The sequence below is a fragment of the Miniopterus natalensis genome, chromosome 15 (assembly GCF_054644295.1).
Source record: "Miniopterus natalensis isolate mMinNat1 chromosome 15, mMinNat1.hap1, whole genome shotgun sequence".
In the NCBI taxonomy this organism is placed as follows: Eukaryota; Metazoa; Chordata; class Mammalia; order Chiroptera; family Miniopteridae; genus Miniopterus; species Miniopterus natalensis.
Genome location: NC_142095.1, coordinates 38,212,198 through 38,230,532, shown reverse-complemented (window position 1 = coordinate 38,230,532; position 18,335 = coordinate 38,212,198). Strand labels below are relative to the sequence as shown.

Sequence of the window (18,335 nt, the reverse complement as noted above, 5' to 3'; positions counted from 1 at the left end):
CCAGCAGGAATATAAATATATGATTATTTATAAGTTCCAGTTTATGTATTGACTAATGTTTAGCTAACACAGGAGAGAAGGGCTACCGGAGCCAAAGGGAGAGGCCACTACACATCTGCTTGCTTTAAAACATGGGGCAGAGGGTGTGTGGGGTTGAATGCTATAAAAACATAAGTATGACAGACAAACTTATGGCAGTGGTATGTTCTTTCCTCCTCTTGCTCATGTGTGGGATTTAAATTCCTCCTCTGAGAGAGGGGGGAGAGAGAGGGAGGGAGAGAAGGGAGGAAGGGAGGGAGGGAGGGAGGGAGGGAAAGGGCGTTGTAGGGGGGAAACACTATGCAGGTATAAAAAATTTTGAATTTTCAACTCCTAGGTTTTCAGCTAGTTTAGTACATGAAATTAAGCAAATCATTTCATTTCTCTGCTCCTCAGTTTCTCTGCAAAACAGAACAACCATTCCTACCCATTTCACTGGTTGTTATGATGCTAAAAAGAGAGAGCACACAGGGGAAAAGATTTGAGAATTGTAACTTGAGCTTCAAATGGCAGTCATTTCTATTTTTTCCTATAAAATGCAAACATTTCAATAGTGTTGTCCTGAGGACACTTAAAGCACATTTCTCTCGCTCTGATAAATTATCTAATTGGGGGAAGAAAGAAAAAAGGAACAAAGAAAGTAGCCCTGGGTTTTTCGGAGCCTGGTTCAGTTTTGTCTCTGTTTTAGCGGCATTCCCTCTGTGTGAAGGTGCCCCCTGTCCCCTCCCCTTGACCAGGACAGAAGGAGGACCAAGAGGTCTTCTTACCTCGTCATCGCAGCTGATGGAGCATTTGCCATCCAGAGAGGCGCACTGCGGGCGGGGAAAGCAAGGGGACATGTGTTACTCTGACATCCCAGGGTCTGCTGTGGCTGCCACTTGGTTACTCAAGGACAAGCCATCAAAGTCCTTGCCTATTATACAAATTCCAGATTTCATCTAAACAGAATTCTCCACGATGTCTTGCCTGCCCTCTCTAGGATCAATCCCAACTCCAAATAGTAATATAAAAGATAATTTGTGTTTGTGTGTGTGTGTGTGTGTGTGTCGGAGGGAGACCTGGCGCTTTTTCATTTTAATTTATGTTATGTATTTTAATTTATGTTGTCATTCAATAGTGATCTCTTTTTAAGAACTCAAAAATCTTTGAGTAACAAGAAATATAATTATGTAATTTTTTATTTTTAAATTAATTAATCACCAGTGCCTTTAAAACAAAACAAAACAAAGCTCCTGTCTGTGTTCTTAGTATATAGTTTCCTACAGTATCTTCACTTAAGAAATTATCTATCATTCTAGAACGGAGGCAACTTATGTGTTGTCATTTCTGCTGGATGACCGGACAAATACCACTGAAATTAGTACAGAGAGCCAGGTACCAGGAAAGAACGCCCCAGAGTCTCCAAGACGGAGGAGCCCTCTCACCTGAGAGGGTAGATGGGTGCACAGTTAAACCTAGTTACCAAGAGGCTTTCAAAAGTGCAGTAAGGAGGTTCACAGGTAAGCAACCAGGCATGACAATATTAGAAGAGAGACACTGAAAATTCACAAAACTCCCCAATATTAAAAGAAAACATTTATCCTCTGGAAGGTCACTATTTTGATCTCATGATTAAAACTGTTTATAGGAGCAGGTTCCCCGCTTCCCAGCATGAGGTGTCTGACATGCTGACAGCCCTGAGCTGTGCAGTGAAATGAAAGGTAACCTGAGCATCTGGCAGGTCATTTCACAAACATTCATCGGAAATCTGGCACTTTTCGGCTCCAGGTACCCGAATGTGAGCACCTGTCTAATAACAGCGCTGCTGCGGCCTCAATGTGCCGATTATAACTCACCTGTCTGCTGGCAGTCCAGAACTTCCTTTGGAAAAATTCGAGTTTCATCTGAATGCCTACAGCTGGGAGAAATTAGAAATAAAGCAAGGCATTAGCGATCCCTTTCCACAACTTTTTAAGGTAATCACTGAAAAGTATCTGTCATGGCAAGAAGCTGATAGAAGCATATCAGATAGAAACAAGTAAAAACTGAATTTACAGTGATGCGAACAAGGAAGGCATTTGATCTTTTAGGTAAGGAATTCTCAAGGTTACCTGCACACACAGAACTCTTAATACAGAGCAAACTGAGCAGAGGGCAGATGGTTCTTTAGAATGTTACTTGAGTGTTTCTAAAATTCATACATTATGGTTACCCCCTTCCCCGACACAAGCTAAAAACAGAAATGAAAAACAAATGATAGGAAGAGCTCTGTTTCTTCAGAGTTCCGGTTTTAGAAACTTGCATTTCTAAAATGTGTACTATCCATGTGTTAGTGAGCTATAAAATTTGAAAAGCACTTGTCATAAGGCTGGTATTTGGAAGTGAGTCACTTTGCTACGTGACTTAGTTTAACTGGCCTCTGGATTCACATCTCAATGATGTCCTCTCCCCAGGAACTCTGCGGGAGTCACACAATTCTGATTGTCCGTGCAAAGCGCCCTAAAGCAACAGTGACTGATAGTCCTAGGGACAGACACAGAAAGGGAAGAACTTAAGAAAGTGACCTGCAACTTTAGGAGGTGGAATTGGGTAGATCCTCAGAACTATGACAGGAATAAGCTCGCAGCATTTCTCTCTAAGAAGCCTAGACAGAGTAACTACTGAAACTGTTTCAGAAAGTGCTCTTAGGGTAGTGAGAAAGCTTTGGAGGAGTTTGGAAAGAAAGAAGGAGACTCTGCTGGGAATACCGGACTGCCTGCAGGACACATTTACTCCCAGGCAGTTTTGCAAACTTCAACCCATTGCACACAACCTCCCCAAGTTTTGCCATATCTATATACCACCAGTATTGTTATTCATCTTTCCATGCTTTTTTCTTTTATTTAAATACCTAAAGTAACTTCAACCTAAGTAATAATATAATTCAAGAGAAATATACAACTACCAAAAAAAAGTTCACTCAGTACTCCTAAAATCTTGCATGCCCCCCTTTAGATGCCCCACTCAGGTATCACTGCTGTATTGACTGCAGGAACTTGAAGGTTCGTGAAGGCCTTGGGCTGTTACCCTAATAACTAGCAAGTGCATTCCTACCTTCTAAAGACATTGTTGAAGGAAGCCCAGAGAGTCAAGGTCGACTGGGGTGTGCACTTGGAGAGTCTCATCCTCTATATCTGCACCTAGAATGTCAGGCTCTAGGTTAAGACTATCCCGAACCAAGCATAGCTGCAGCTGGCAGAACAGAAAGCCTCTGATGAGCCGTTTCAGCACTCGGGCTCCACCCTGCTTTACCCCACCTCTATCCTGCTTTGCTCAAGGTGTGGTCTGCCCTCTGGACCAGAAGCCCCCCAAGGGCATGGACCTGTTCTTGCTTCCCAATGGGGCGCTGCCCCCGGCAAGGTGTCAAGCACAGATGATCCATTGGTAAACACTTGCTTTCTAAGAAACCTTTCAGGTGAAATTACAGTCAGTGGTTAGAGATAGAGAAAGAGGAGTAACTTTATATGAATTATAATTACCCCCAAATAAAGGTTTTTCAGTGGCGGTTCTCAACCCATCAGAACAACCTGGAGATCTTTAAAATTTTATTTTATTTTTACTTTTTTAAGTGTTTTTATTGATTTTTTTTTTTTTTTTTTTAAGAGACAGGAAGGGAAGAGAAACATTGATTAGCTGCCTCCTGCACAACCCCCACTGGGGATCAAGACAGCAACCTGGGCATGTGCCCTGACCTGGAATGGAACCGGCGACATTTTGGTGCATGGGACAATGCTTAACCAACTGAGCCGAATCGGCCAGGGTACGACCTGGAGACCTTTAAGCAAAATTACTCATGCCCGTGTGCCTTCCCCTCCATGCCAAGGCCAGTAAATCAGAATTTCTTGGAGAGGCATCAGGCATGGGCAGTTTAAGAGAAGCACCCCAGATGATCCGAATGTGCACCCAGAGTCCAGCACGCCTCTCTGCCGGCCTTAGTGACTTGGCTATTGAGGACCTACGGCAACATGGGCTGCTCTTCCCAGCCCTGGGGGAAATAACAGAGGATGCCTGAAGGAAGCTGATGCTGGAGCTGGAGGGCTGTTTAATGCAGTTTCAAGTAAATATTGTCTTCCAAAAAGCCTCACTGGCTTTTTCCCTGTTGGGATGAGCCAACCAAGGAAGCTGTGAACCAGGCAGCATGCTGGGCTTGCTGCAGGCAGGGGTGAGAGCGGCCTTGTGCTCTCAGGATGGGGTTTGGAATGAGTATCTGGGGTTCGACCAAAGACAGGGAAGGCAGAACAACCTGGCTCCCTGCAGAGGGCCTCAACGTCGTCCTGAAGTCCACTCCCTGGTATCTAAGAGGAGGGTGGAACATGGGTTTGTCTCTCCTCTGTGCCCTGCTCCCTCCTGCACCTCTCTCCAGCCAGACCCCCTCCCCACCCCAGGCTGGCAGTCAGAGTACTTCTGAGGCCACCCCCAAGGCCAAGGTCGGCACCACAGCAGGCTTGAGACTCTACAGGATGAAAGCAGATAGTTCTCTGAAAGAGTCACCGCAGGGTGTTTCCAGCTCCAGCACCCCGAGCTGCCCCTGGCCCAGCCACCATCCGAGCTCCTCCATCAGCGACCAGTGCCCTTCTGAGCCCCCTCCCCTCCTGCGATGGAGTCTTGTTTTCACCTCCCTAATGAAGCCAGTCGCTCCCTCCTGGGTGTTTATCCATCTCATGCTTGCGGCCTGCTATCATCTGCCCCTTTCAGCCTGTACCCCAGCTCCTCGGAGCGCTTTAATCTTCCCGCATGAGTCAGTCCCTCCGTCCCATTAATCATGCGGCTGCTCCTCTGATCTCACTCCAGCAGGCTGCATCCTCGCCTGGGCCTGATGCCCCTACGAGGCTCCGCTTCCCTTGCTCCCTCGTCTGGGCGTGAGGTCGATGCCGGCGGGCTCCTGGCTGCAGCGGGTCCTCTCCTGCTGACCCGGCTGTTTCCGCCCCCAGACCCTCATGCCCCTCCAGCAGCTCTGGGTCTGTGGCTTCTCACCTGTGTCACTGTACTTCTCCATGGCTAAGGGGCTCAGGGGCGCATTGGTGGGTCGGCCTCATGACCACCTGCTCAGTGGCCTTCTCCACGCCGAGCTCCAGGCGGGCACGAAGGGGAACGAGAGCCCACGCCCGGTCAGCGTCCCCCTGGGGAGTAGCCGCATGGTAAAGGGACATCAGAGGCTTAATCAGAGCACTGTGGGCACAGAGGTGGGGCAGCCTTGACCTTGGGGATGGGTGAGAGTCTATATAAGGCAACGCAGGGAGATCCGACCCATAAGAAAAGAACAGAGAAAAGACGGCAATTCAAGTGCAGAAGCAGCACCGGCAGAAGGATAAACCTTTTGAAGGACCTTGTGTCTTCTGAGGAGTTAAAGGCCGGGAGCGGGGGGGGGGGGGGGGGGGGGGGGGTGGCTGTGCAGGCTGAGGTCAAAGGGCGAGGGGTCTTGAAGGTCAGGCCAAGGTATCTGAAGGGTGTCCTGGAGGCTAGGGGCTCGCTCCAGGGCCTACTCAGCCTCTTTCTGAAGGCGGACCCCTATCGGGGCCCAGCCACGCACCTCGTTGCACACGCTCTGCCACAAGGCTGAGCCGAGGAGCTACAACAGAGGCCGAATGGCCCGCGAAGCCTGAAACACTTACTCTTTGGCCCTTTACAGAAAAAGTGTGCTGACTCCTGCTGTGGGGCCTGAGGAGTCATTTAGGATCTTTAAGTAGAGAAGTGGCAGGACCTCAGATCTGTATTTTAGAAAGTCCAAGATGGGAGCCTGGTATAGGGCGCCCTAGAGACACGGCCCCGACAGTGGGGGGCAAGGAGACTGAGATGAGTTTTCAGCAGCTGCAGCCCCTTGGTTAAGGGGCATTTGGTTAATTACCTCAGCATGAAATAATGCAAAGTAAAAAAACAAAACAAAACACAAAAAAAGCAAGCAAACACCACAAAAACCAGAATAAAAATCACCCCCCCAACAAGCAAACAGAAATGCTTAAGAACACCCTGGCCAGCTCTATTCCAAAAATTAAATATGAGCTTCAATAAACAGAAATTTATCTTCCTTTCACTGTTTTCCTTTGTTTTCTTACAAGTTATTTTTTCCTTTCTCAAATTTTATCAGAAAAAATACCATTATAATTTCAGCAAGTCCCACTCTTTTCCTCCCCCCCATTCCAACGGAACGTAGGATATCTGTCATGCCCGCCTACTTTGCTCTTTCAACAACATTTCAAGCCATAACAGTGTATTCTGATTCAAGTCAATCTTGCTAATTTAATAAAGAAAACAAAGACAGAAAATGCTTTAGTGAAACCCAAGTCCCAAAGAGAATGCAGAAAATAAAAACACCATCCCTGGGTTTAAAATTTTTTAGACAGTCCAGAAAATCATCAACATATTTCTCCTGGAGTTGGTGGTGTTCCTCACTCCCATTTCATTAGGGCCACTCCCAGGCTCCCAGCTGGGAACCCCCAGCAGGAGGACAGGGACAGAGTCCCATTTCCATGACCACCTCTGGTGGTACCTCACTCACCTCCCAGGAGCAGAATAGACCCTTGAGACCCTCCCCAACACACCCATACATATTGGGTGAGCCTCTTAGGACAGTGACCCCGCGACACTGCGATGGTCTTTGGAAACCAACAGAACAGCAGGATCAATGTTAGGAGAATTGCCTTCCCAAAGAGCCCCAGAGCCTTTTACATGAAATATTCAGGCATCTGAAGTACCACCATCTCGTTTAGTTATTTGGGTTGCCTGTTCACCTCAATACTCTAAGAGGCCCAGAGAACAGATTTTCAGCTCTGCAATCCAGGCCACAGACCTACCATGAGGCATTTAACTTCCAGATTTCCTCTTTCTCCAACTCTCTAACTTCCTTCTACCTACTGTTAGCCGCCCTTCTCCCCCTCCCATGTTTATCAGAAAGCCAGTACGTGCTAGGCGGGGAAGGCACAAGATGAAGACATGAGGGATGCAGCAGCCAGGGCGGGGCCTGGGAGGGCAGTCAGGTCAGTGAAGAGAGGATCGCGCCTCAGCTCTCAGAGCTGATGGAGGCGAGCCCAGAGCACCACCCAAGCACCAGAACGGAGAGGCCATTCCGTTTGCAGAATGGCAATTACTGCACTTGAATTGGGACAGACAACTGACCCCAATCAAATGCTCTGGCCCTGGGTTGCCCAAATTAGTGGTCACTAGCTACATGTGGCTTAAGTGAAAGTGAAATAAAATTAATAATTTAGTTCCTGAGTTGCAGTTAGTCACATTTTAAGTGTTCAATAGCCACAGGGAGTTAGTGGCTATTGCACTGGACCATGTAGATCTAAAACATTTCTGCCGCAGCAAGAGTTGTCCTGGACAGTGATCGTGATAACAGGAGGCATTAGAGAGAGGAACTGGACACTGGTACTGTTTAAGGATGGAAGGTAAACTCGCCATGCTACCTACTCCCCGAAGGTGGGAGAAATGAGGCTGACTTAGGTATGAGGATTTAGATCAGATAGAACTGCCCGTGTGAGAAGACCTGGATTTGCAAGGGGAAGTTGGTAATTAGTTTGAGAGAAACCCGAAGAAATCAATGCAATATGCGCAATGTGGCTACCACCCCCAGGATTTATTTATTTTGCTTTAGAAAATTTGAGAATACAAATTACATTTCCAGTGCTATTATATTCAAATGCATTCAAGATGAAATCATGCATGCATCTCATATCAGGTTAATAGACATGCATTCAAGTGTAATCCGAGACTCACCAAAGAACAATGTTACATGTAAAATTAGAAATAAAATAACTCTTTCATATTGTATTCATTTAGAAATAATTTTCTGTGGGCTTGGCCCCCAGTTGCAACATACCCCTAGGAGCACAAATCCGGTTTGTAAAATAGGGTTTACCATGCCTGGCACGCAGGCTCACACAAACACCCCTACTTCCATTCGCCCAGACCTCTAGTCATACAATATATTCCCATGCACATGGAGAGCTCATGCAGGGGACAGTAAAACAATCCTGCCATCGCCATCAAGGAATTATAACCAGAAACGTGTTTTTACCAGGAGAACCTGTTTTCTAAGGCTTCAGCTCTGTGCTCTTGGGTATGTCAACTCACCTGTCTGTCTTACAAAGAGGGTCACACTGGCTTTCTCCTGTAAACAGAACTTTTGTGGGATGCAGATAAATGATACAAAATAAAGTGATGTGTATTAGGACACTCGAAATGCTTGGTAGTGGTGTCAACATTCATGTTATGATGGGTTCCTAGAGCATTTATCCTTTATTCTTATATTTCACCACCAAGTAAACCTTTCATGCCAATGTATTAAGATCGAACAGAAATTCGTCCATGATAAGGCCATACTGTCCACTGCTGGCAATGTCCTTCAGGGTGTGATATCAGTGGGTAAACACTACACAATTATGGTAATGAAGACGGAGGGAAAGGGTAATGTGAACACTGGCAAAATGAGGCAGAACACGGAAGACGGTTATCTTTTAGGTGAGAAAGCTTATGGAATGGATTTCTCCCCCCTCCTGGCCCAATGAAAGGTGTGCTCCACCATTCAAACCCTGTCGCTTACCCCTTCTGTTACTGTGATCACTTATGCACCCTCAGGACAAGGCCACACAGGTCGGCATAGAGAACCAAGAGGGTTATCATCCTAATACCGGCACCATCAGCTCCACGTGCCCATCAGCCAGGCTACCTGGCCACAGAGCCTCTCACGGGGTGGCTACTGTGAGTCGCATGTGGACAATTATTTCATTCCAGTGCGCAGGCAGAGAAACCCATCCCAGAGCTGCCCTGAGCTGGTTTGGCCCACAAACAGGAGTGTTTTCTTCTAATAGAGTCCAATCCATGGGCAGGGATATGGTAGGAAACTGTACCTTTATTAGGGACAATAAAACTATAATAAGTTAATAAACAGAATACCTGCTAAGGATTTCCCATGTATTTCATCACTTAGGAGTGGAGCAAGTTTCCCTAAAACCCCAATTCTACAAGTAAATGTTGGCCATACATTATCTCAGGCAGGAAATGAGCTCCTACTGGTCATCTGTCTCACGCAGGGTAGTGGCTGTTTTATAGGACAGAGTCGATGTCTCCCACCCTGTCCTCGGCTCCCCTTCCACAGAGTCCCTGCGTTTCCGTCCGTTCCTTTGCTCACAATGGCCAGGACTGCTAGCGGTGACAGTAACAAGGCCTGGCATATTTAGATTCCAACTTGCCTTAATTAACGGTCAACTGCAATAGCTGTTAGCCAAGCCACATTTGTTTAAATGTTTCTTCTGTTTGTTTTCAAAACAGTTAATTGCAAGTAGAACTAACAATGCGTCTGAATGTCACTCTCTTGGAATATTTCACGATTAACCGGGGGTTTGGAAGAAGGCCACCGTTCTGGAGCCTCGAGGGAAAGAGCTCTAACCGTCCTCGCTTCAAATGGGAGCCCATTCCAGGGGTCTGCGAATGTCCAGGATAAATGACTTACCACATGAATAACCATTTAGAACTGTAATGTGAATTATGACATAGCTCATCTGTTAAATATTTCATGTGAAGATTTTAATGAATTGCATGATGGAATGTTGGACAAAAAAAGACAACTGAAATCCTGGGACTAATTTGGGAGAAATTGAGAACAGAGTATCCTCGCGGAGACGAGGGGGAAGGACAGGCAGCTAGGCGCACTCCTGGGTGTCAGGCTGGCGGGTCCAAAGGCTTTCTTAAAAGATTACAGGGGAGAAAGAATGATCAGCAACAACCTTCTGAAAAAAATATTTACATCAAAGCAATATCCGTTTGCTATAATCTCGGTAAAGCCGGAACATTAATCTCCAAGGTATGGTATTATTTCAAAAATTAGGGGGGAGGAAACATTCTCACAACAGCAGACTCACCTCATATTTTAAGCCTATGCCGGGTGAAGAAATACAATTACGAAAGGGGAGGAGGTATTTTAAATATAACCCCTTAACCGGTTGCATATTTCACTTCTGAAGTATTCCCTGTGGTATGGGGGGGGGGGTGGTAATCTTTCTTATACATGCTTTTAAGTAACAAAGAGCCACATGATACATGCCTGTGGTGAGAGAGAGGGAGGGGAAACAGGACTCATTATGGCTTGATTGACAACGCGATAGCAGAAGATTTTCTTTGAAGACTCTTAGCTTCCGAGGCCTATTTTAATCTGAAACCGTCCCCACCCACTGTCTGGAATTGGCCTCTGGGAATGTGTGGAGAAAGGCCCGACCTATATGCCTACATGTTTCTTCCATAATCACTTTGTTTTGCCCTGTCAGAGCTCCTTGGGAATAGTCACCTTTGGTAAGGTATAATAAATGACAATTATGAATGCTTCCTGCATTTAGGCTCTAATTATTTGACAGGATCAATGTTGAAAAGAGTTCGCGGGGCTGTGGAACGGAATAATGATTTTCTGCTCACCCCTGAGGTAATCTGGAAGCATTTTTCCAGACTTCATCTGCAGAAACCTATATTCCCTCAGCTTTCTGAGGCCAGTGGAGCTGGCATCGAAAAGTTTTTGTCAGATCATTTTATGCTCACAAAACTCTTCAAATAATATTATTTCAATAAAGTTTTCAAGCCAATACATTTTTTTAGAGTCAATTCCCATCCTTTCAGCCTTTCAGAATAAAACATTTAAGCCCCAGGCTTCATTGTATTTTAATCAGGGTCACAGCAATCAATGTCCATTAAGGAAATTATAAGCTTCCAAATTATAGCTCCCCAGTTAACAATTTCTTATTAGGTCACCACCTAATAACAGTTACCAAAGGCTTTATAACAAAATCAAGGGTCAGATTTCCAAACATTTCAAAACCCATAATGGAATGGTCACATGTATTTGCCAAACACCTCTGAGCTCGATGAGACAGTGTTTAATGCCAAGCAGCACTAAAATATCCACGTGGGTGGCTCACAGGGCTGGAGGGACGTGTCCAGCTCCTTGGATTCTTCAGCTCATGTTTTAGGACTCAGAGAAGAAAAGGGACTTATCCAAGCACACTCAGCTCATCTGAGGAAGCAGGAGCTCCCAAACTCAGATCCTCCAGGGTTGGTTGGAACTGTGCCGAGTGAGAAACCACTCGGTGCAGCTGTAAAGAGAGCATCTCAGCTCAGCTCAGCTGATGCCTTGTGGGAACATGATCTGGATACTGTGAGATAGTCTGATGCCTCAGGAGAAGTTGGAAATGTAGATTTAAAATATATACAGTTCACTGAAAAATTCATACCACTCCGAGAGGGTTGCCAGATAAAATATTTCTAATTTGCTAAATCTGCAAACAGTACACTGGGGGCCACACGACACACCCCAAGCAATGACCTGGGGTGACCTCTGTTGCACACTCAACCTTGAAAGCATGGAGATAGCTTGTGTCTGCAGCTACCTATCAGGACTGGGAACCAAGGCTGTCTCCATCAATATCACTTTACTATTTACTCCAGAAAATTCTTGCCTAGAAAGATAAGACTATAAAATAAAATTACTTCATGATTTACTTGAGTAACATCCCCCAAACCAATTTATTTGAACAATAGACTACTTAGGATAACAGATGGCTTGACTAGGAAAACTGCCCATTACCAAACACTGTTGATTTATCAAGACTTGAGAGGTCCACCATTCTTAAAGTAGCCAAACCTCAATCAGATTCCACCCTGGGAGAGTGGCCCAGACCCAAGGACCCTATCTGTATCTGTCTGACCTTCCCTTTCTGGGACACTCCTTAGACCTTGTCAGGGTGGTGTTGTCCCTCCCAGCAGTAGGAATAAACCTGACTTTGTTAGATCTACAGACTATTCTGATGATCCCCTTGTCAACAGTCAAACCTGTTTTATTTTTCTTCAAATATTCTTATCAATACTTGGCATTAGATTATATTATGTATTATTCATTGTGCTTCATTAACACCTGACTAGAGGTAAGCTCCTGGGTGTCAGAGGCCCCTAGTTTACACCTGTATTCCCTGCAACTAAAAAAGTGCCCAGCTCAGGCAGGCACTTGTGAATACATGTCAAATGAATGACTGGACGGTTGGATGCACATCCCCCAACCTCAAGGCGCTGTCATTTTAGCTTGGTAAATGTCAACGTTTCGATTTTGCTTGCAAATGAATTATTACATAAACATATTTGCTCACTAGACACATCTCAGAATTACATAAGACATATTGCATGATGCAAATTATTTTATAAATTAGGTCATAAGAATTATATCACATAATAACAATAGTAATATTAATGATAACACTCATTAATACCAATTATTAAACTCCCTACTATGCCAGGCATCTGCTAGAAGCTTTAGATACTTTCTAGCAACCCTTACAACACTGTGCAAGGTGGCAGTGCTCCCAGTCACACTACACAATAAGACCAAGGATGAGAGACGTAAGAGATAGGCCTGAAGTTTCCCTACTAGGCAGTGACCTTCACCCTTGTTTTCAGCTCACAGAGTGCAGTCACGGAGGTTTCTACAGTGTGAGCTCTAGCAAGCTCTCTCTCTGTGTTTTTCTGTCAGATAAAATGTAGACTGCGCGGGCTTCACATCAGTTTCTATTTAAACGATCCAGAATATTTGCACCACTTATAAGAACATTCAGATTGGTTCTGTCTGCTCCTGATTCTATGACTGATTTGTTCAGGGGATTGGACTGTTACCTTAAGATGACTCTGCGGACACACTGCCTTTTCTGCAGGTAGAGTGAGGGACATATTAGATCAACAGGCAGGACATGTAGGATGAGTAGGAATTCATGAGGCCCTAGGGACCAGGTGAGGAGGGAGGGTGACGAGAGCATTTTAGGCCACATGCAAAACCCCAAGCTTGGAATGGTCTTGGAGAGCGTGGGAGCCCCAAGACCACTGGCTGGCTGATGAAAGGGAAGAAACTGCACTTCTCTTGTCTTTACAATGACCAGGACCAACAAGGAGGTGCAAAGAAAAACTGCAGACTACTTGGGGGACAGCTCACCACAAACAGAATTGCCCTCTTGATGGTGAGTCAACAAGACCATTAGCCCCAACCTCTATCCAGTGTCTCCATTTCAAACGACCACAGAAAGGACAAGAGAACGGGGCAAGGGAAGCCCATGTGCTGAGTGTGCTCCTACAGCAAGGCCGTCTGCAAAGGCAAGTCCTTCGGGCCACTGGGCCCGGTTCCCTCTGGCCACCCAGAGACCCATTTCTAAGTCAAACACCTGGGGGGCAGATGTGTCCAGCACAGCAGACCTGGCCCAAGGCAGATCTTCCTGGAACAGCTGCACGCAAGGTGATTATGAGCGGGGAGGGAGGAGGGCGTGAGCCGGGGAGCATTAATGAGAGGGGCAGACAGCATTTTGGAGTAATCAAGCACTTTTTTCTCCGACCCCTTGGAATTTCAGGAGCTTGGAATATTTGGGAATCAGCTTCGGAGTGAAGGATAGCAGTTTCGTCCCATACATTAATCAGGCAGATGTTGAGGATGGGAAAGTCATCTTCCGTCATTAAGTGATGGCTCCTGAACACGTGCTTGGCAACCCCGGGGCCGCTCATCTGGGTTCCCGAGCAGGCTCTCGGAGCAGGCCGCGCTGCTCAGGCCCCTGTGCGTGCCGAGGGTGGGCTGTCAGGGTGGGGCAGCGCTTCCTTTCCTAATTCGGCAGGAAGTCCAAATCCGGTTCTCAAGCCCCACCCCTAGGAACCCTCTCTGTTGACAGAGGCCTCAGTGGTGAGCCAGGCTGCCTGGCTTCCAGGGCCCTCAACTCAGACCTTTATTCTTTGCCCAAAGGCTCCTGGGTGCCCAGCAGGCTTTCACTCAAAACTGAATGAGTGAAGGAATGAACAAGTGCACTGCACTCCAGGCACGAGGCAGTTAATCAGCTGCCTCGCCTGCTTTCTGAGGGATAACAATTTGAAACACAATTGTTACCGACATTCTTGCCAGACTTTGCTGGCACCCCCTGGCTCTTCTCCATTCCCTCAGCTAAAGCATTCCAAGCTGAGGGCCTCAGGGAAGGGAGGGCACGTGGAACTCAGAGAACAAAGGAGTGAATTCTGGATTTTTGAGTCTCAAAAGCAGAGGCCCCTGGGACTCTCAGGACTGGAGGGACGACTGGGGAACTGCCTGGGTCAGTTCTTACCCTCTTTACCCAACCTCCAGCCCCCCTAAAGAGACTGCACAGGAAAGAGGACCTGGCTGGAAAAAGAGAATCCAGGGAAGCCAAGGGTGATGGTGGGCGGTGGGACAGACCCGTGGTGTCCACCTTCCTGCTCCTACCCTGGGTCTAAACCCAAAGTCAGGGTGGGTAGGTGGGGAGGCTCCAGAGCAGAGGGGAGTATGCCCAACACGCACTCTTCTCTCTAGCAGGCCTGGGAAGCTGCAGGACGCTGAAGCTTGGCCCCTTCCAGCCTCACCAGTGCTGGGAGCAGACAGCCTGGCAGAAGTCACAGGCAGACGCCCAGTGAAGGCTCCCTGCAGGCTTGTCGGAGTGAGGACCAGGGATATGCTTAGTGACCTATATACAGGGACCGCTGACAGAGGAATGGGTGACTCAGGAAATGCCCGTGTGATTTGAGGATTAAATGCCTCCTCCCACCCTCGCCTCAGGTGGAACCTGCGAAAGATTAAAAGGACACTAGATTCACCGAATGCCTCCTCCCATCCGGAGAACTGAGGCTTAGGAGAGTAACTCGTTTTAGTTCAAATAAAGCTTGTTGATCGCCCACTTGAAACGCGTGGACTGAGGTTTGCAGCCCTTTCTCATGTGTGACCCGCCGAACAAAGGGGAGCGACCGCAGAGTCCAATCGGATGCCAGGTCCTCGGCCTCTCCCCACAGCCACTCAAGGCCAGTCCTGTAACAGAGCCCAGGCTGTGGCACTGAGCTCCGTCGCCCTCCTCTCACGTGTTCAAACAGCCTGCAGAGCCCTCTCCAACGTGACCGTGTGGGTCCCTGAGGCTGCCCGGAGTGTCCCAGCAGCTCTCTCCACAGGCCAGGGGCGCGATGAATTCATCAGCTTTATATTAACTCTTCCCCTGCTCGGTGGAAATCGGACCTTTCAACACGCACAAAAGTCTTCAAATGGAAAAGATGATGGCGTCCTGTGAGGGCCCCACTGTAATGACCAGTCCCTCCTCTGTCCCATGTCATGGGTCACCTGCCCGCCCGCCTGTGCTGGGGCCTCCTTGGTGCCCCATGAGCCTGGCCCATCCTGTCTGTGTCAAGGGTGGGGAATGTCACGAGTCCCACCTCTATAGGTGAGAAGCCTCAGCAATGTTATGAGGCCCCACAATTTTAGTAGTTTCTTAGTTTCCATCTCTGTCTGTTTCCTTATACTTATGTCTGGACTGAAAAAAATGTCAAAGTGAACTTGGGTCTGAGTCCTGCCCGTCTCAGATACGGGCCATGTGCCCTCCCAGTCAGTTTCCTCCTCTGCACAACGGGGCAGGAGTCACACACACTGTTAGGGGATGTTGGGAGACTTCAATGAGCTGATGTGAGTCCTGAGCCTAGCACAGTGTCAGGCGTGCAGCTAACAGTCAATAAACGTCCCATGTGTACACGCAGGCTCAGCTCTGCACATTAAACACATGCTTTGAGTATACTAGATATCCTGTTCTAGTCCCTGTAGCTGAGTCTCCACACAGTTTTTCCAAGACTGATACACTGTCACTCACCAATCTGCCTGCTAAGATGTGGAGGTCCCTTCATGAGAGGGCCCAGGTTAATTTAATTTGCTGGACTGGACTCCTTGTAGATTCCGTGACACCTGCGGGAACTTCAGGCTTCGAACCACTGTGGAACGTTTCATCTGTAATCACAAGTACCCAGAAGATTCCAAACTCTGCTGAGAGTTTATAAATCAGAACATTTGGTAAAACCCTCACAGGTAGAGATTGTCGTTGTCACCTCTAACCGTTGAGGACACGGAGGTTTCCGAGTGGCCAAGCTGAAAGGCTCATGACAGAAATGTCCGATTTGGGAGCTGGGAGGGACTCTGCGAGAACCAGATCTTTCTGACTTGAAAGTACAAGTTAAAAAACAAATATCTAAAGTGAACTAAAGGGAGTCACCTTAAAATTACTAAAAAGAGAATATGTATTTAATGAGGCCATCCCTATAGAAAAGACTAGCATCTGCTTAATATGAGATTAATAAGTCCACATATTTTCTCACACATTTTGCTTTATGCTTAAGTTTTTCTTGCCAACTTCTGTGAACCGGTCAGTTTCCTGGAAGCCAAAAAGAGCTCCAAGGATGCTCTCGGCACCTTTCGAAGCCCCTAGGCCTTCATGCTCGCTGCCTTTCTCTGAAGGAAGGAGACAGGAGAGGAGGGTCCCTGGAAACAAGGTGGCCTAATGCAAGCCCATGACCAAGGGGGGCACTGCAGCTCAGAGACCACAGCCTTTGTCTCTGTGGAGGCAGATAACACCCAGAAGACACTGCCCAGGCCACATAGGGCTGCAGGAACTGGACCTAACACAGGGCATACATAGGGCGCACAATGGGCCAGGCACCCAATTAAGCATTATATCCCACCAAAGCTTTGGGCAACCTCAGGGAGAAAGAAATGCTCTCTCCATTTTAAAGATAAGACGCAGGCAGGTTAGTGACTTAACAAGGGCCACACAGCTGCTGGGACCTGGTGGAGCTGGGATTTGAGCTCAAGGCCCGACTCAGAAGTCTGCTGCCCATTTTCTTAAAGTTCTGAATGGGGCTGCATCACCCCCTAGGGGGCTGTTTTGGAAGTTTGTAGTTTGTCACAGTAACTGGAAGGCCTACAACTCATGGGGTGGCCCCCAACAAGAATGGTTCCACGCCCTCAGTGCTTCAAGCGCTCTGCCTGGCATCCACGCGCCTGGAAAGCATGCTCCACGTCTAGGCCTCTGTGTACACCTAAATGCAAAGTACGTCTCGCACGTGGAATTTCTGAAAAATAACTACAGTCCTGTGAAAGAGAGAGATAAGCACATTGTGTTTTGCCTGCAACTTGACTGTTTCAGAGAATCCCCTCACGAAGGAGGCCTGGTTTGCGGTCGAGATGTCCAAACAGCGTCTGGCTACTGCCTCCCGTCTCCTCTCGTAGTTGTGCCCAAGCATTTATACACTAAAACATATATTATCCTATTATAAACTACTCTCCTTTTATTTCTTGCTATTATAGTTGGAGCAGCCTATAGATTTTATTTTTTTGGCAGCGTGTAGAGAAACAGGTTATATTTTCCACGTAGTTCATTTTGGGACAGTGAAGGGATATTACAAACTATTATAAATAGCGGCCTTGAGTGGGATGGGAATGAGAACTGTCCTGGCTCCAGTTTCCCCTCTGCCCCTGAGTCTGGTGATTGTTTCCCCCTTTCTCCAACACCCCCCACCCCTCGTTTTGTCTGTGGCTTCCCTGCTCTTGTCTTGCCTTGAAAGCATAGGTCTGGCTGAGCCAAACCTCACATGTGGCCGTGGCTTCCTCTGTGCTTCCCTTCCCGTTTATTTTGGCTAAGATCAAGGTGCAAGATATTGGTATCTGAGGCTCAGCTCCACTGATGGATTTCTCATTTCAGAGGCGAGGAGTCAGGGAGCAGCGCCCTCTGCACCTACAGAACCGAGGTCCTCGATTAGGAAACACTCCCCTGGGGGCTGCTCTGCTGGAGCCTGGAGCTGGGCAAGTCAGTTCCACCGTGGGTGCCTTTTCTTTTATCCAGCTGCCCAGTCTTTGAATTCTAGGCAAGCTGGGGAAGGAAAGGGAACGTTGCAAACTGCTTTTCCTTGCACAAAGCATCTTAATTGTAATTATTGTCATCACTTATGTCGCTGCCCTGGGAGATGGAGAGGGAAGGGGGACACTCCGCAATGTCACAGCACACACGGGTCCCCCAGAGTGAGGAAGGGGCTTGCAGAGAGTCAAAGAGCCGGGAACAGAGCCCCCGGTCGATTAAAAGGGCCTCTGTAGTGGCTGCATCTGTACATTAAATAAATCTCTCCTAGCACTAAAATAACATCTCCATTCATTTGGGCCAGTGCCACGTCAGCATTTGAGAAATCTGACAAAACGCTGCTTGAGCATGTTGAGGTTTGCCAGCTCACAACAAAACAAGAAAGCTACCTCGGCCGCATGGAAACACTTCTCCCAGCGCCCTTCTTTCACTTATGACTCCCATGTTCCGGCTCCACTTGAAAGGAAAAGACTGCCCTTTCTTCAGGTGCCAACCACTTAACGTGGCCCTGAAACGGGCAGCAAATTGCCGCTGGAGGTGGTAAACTTCAAGGGGAATCTTTTTCTTTTCCCCTAAAGGAAACTGCTAGAGACGCTGCGTGCCTGA

At 47.4% G+C, this 18,335-nt stretch overlaps 1 protein-coding gene across 1 annotated transcript in view; it reads right to left on the bottom strand.

Annotated features, from left to right (window-relative positions):
* The window catches only part of CACNA2D3 (calcium voltage-gated channel auxiliary subunit alpha2delta 3), a 556,479-nt gene that overhangs the window by 85,504 nt on the left and 452,640 nt on the right, over positions 1–18,335 (bottom strand). The window contains exons 26-27 of the mRNA XM_087825134.1: positions 1,875–1,936; positions 807–851 (exon numbers count right to left, since the gene is read on the bottom strand). Of these exons, the coding sequence (XP_087681260.1) occupies positions 807–851; positions 1,875–1,936 (107 nt within the window). The remainder of the gene's footprint in view (positions 1–806; positions 852–1,874; positions 1,937–18,335) is intronic.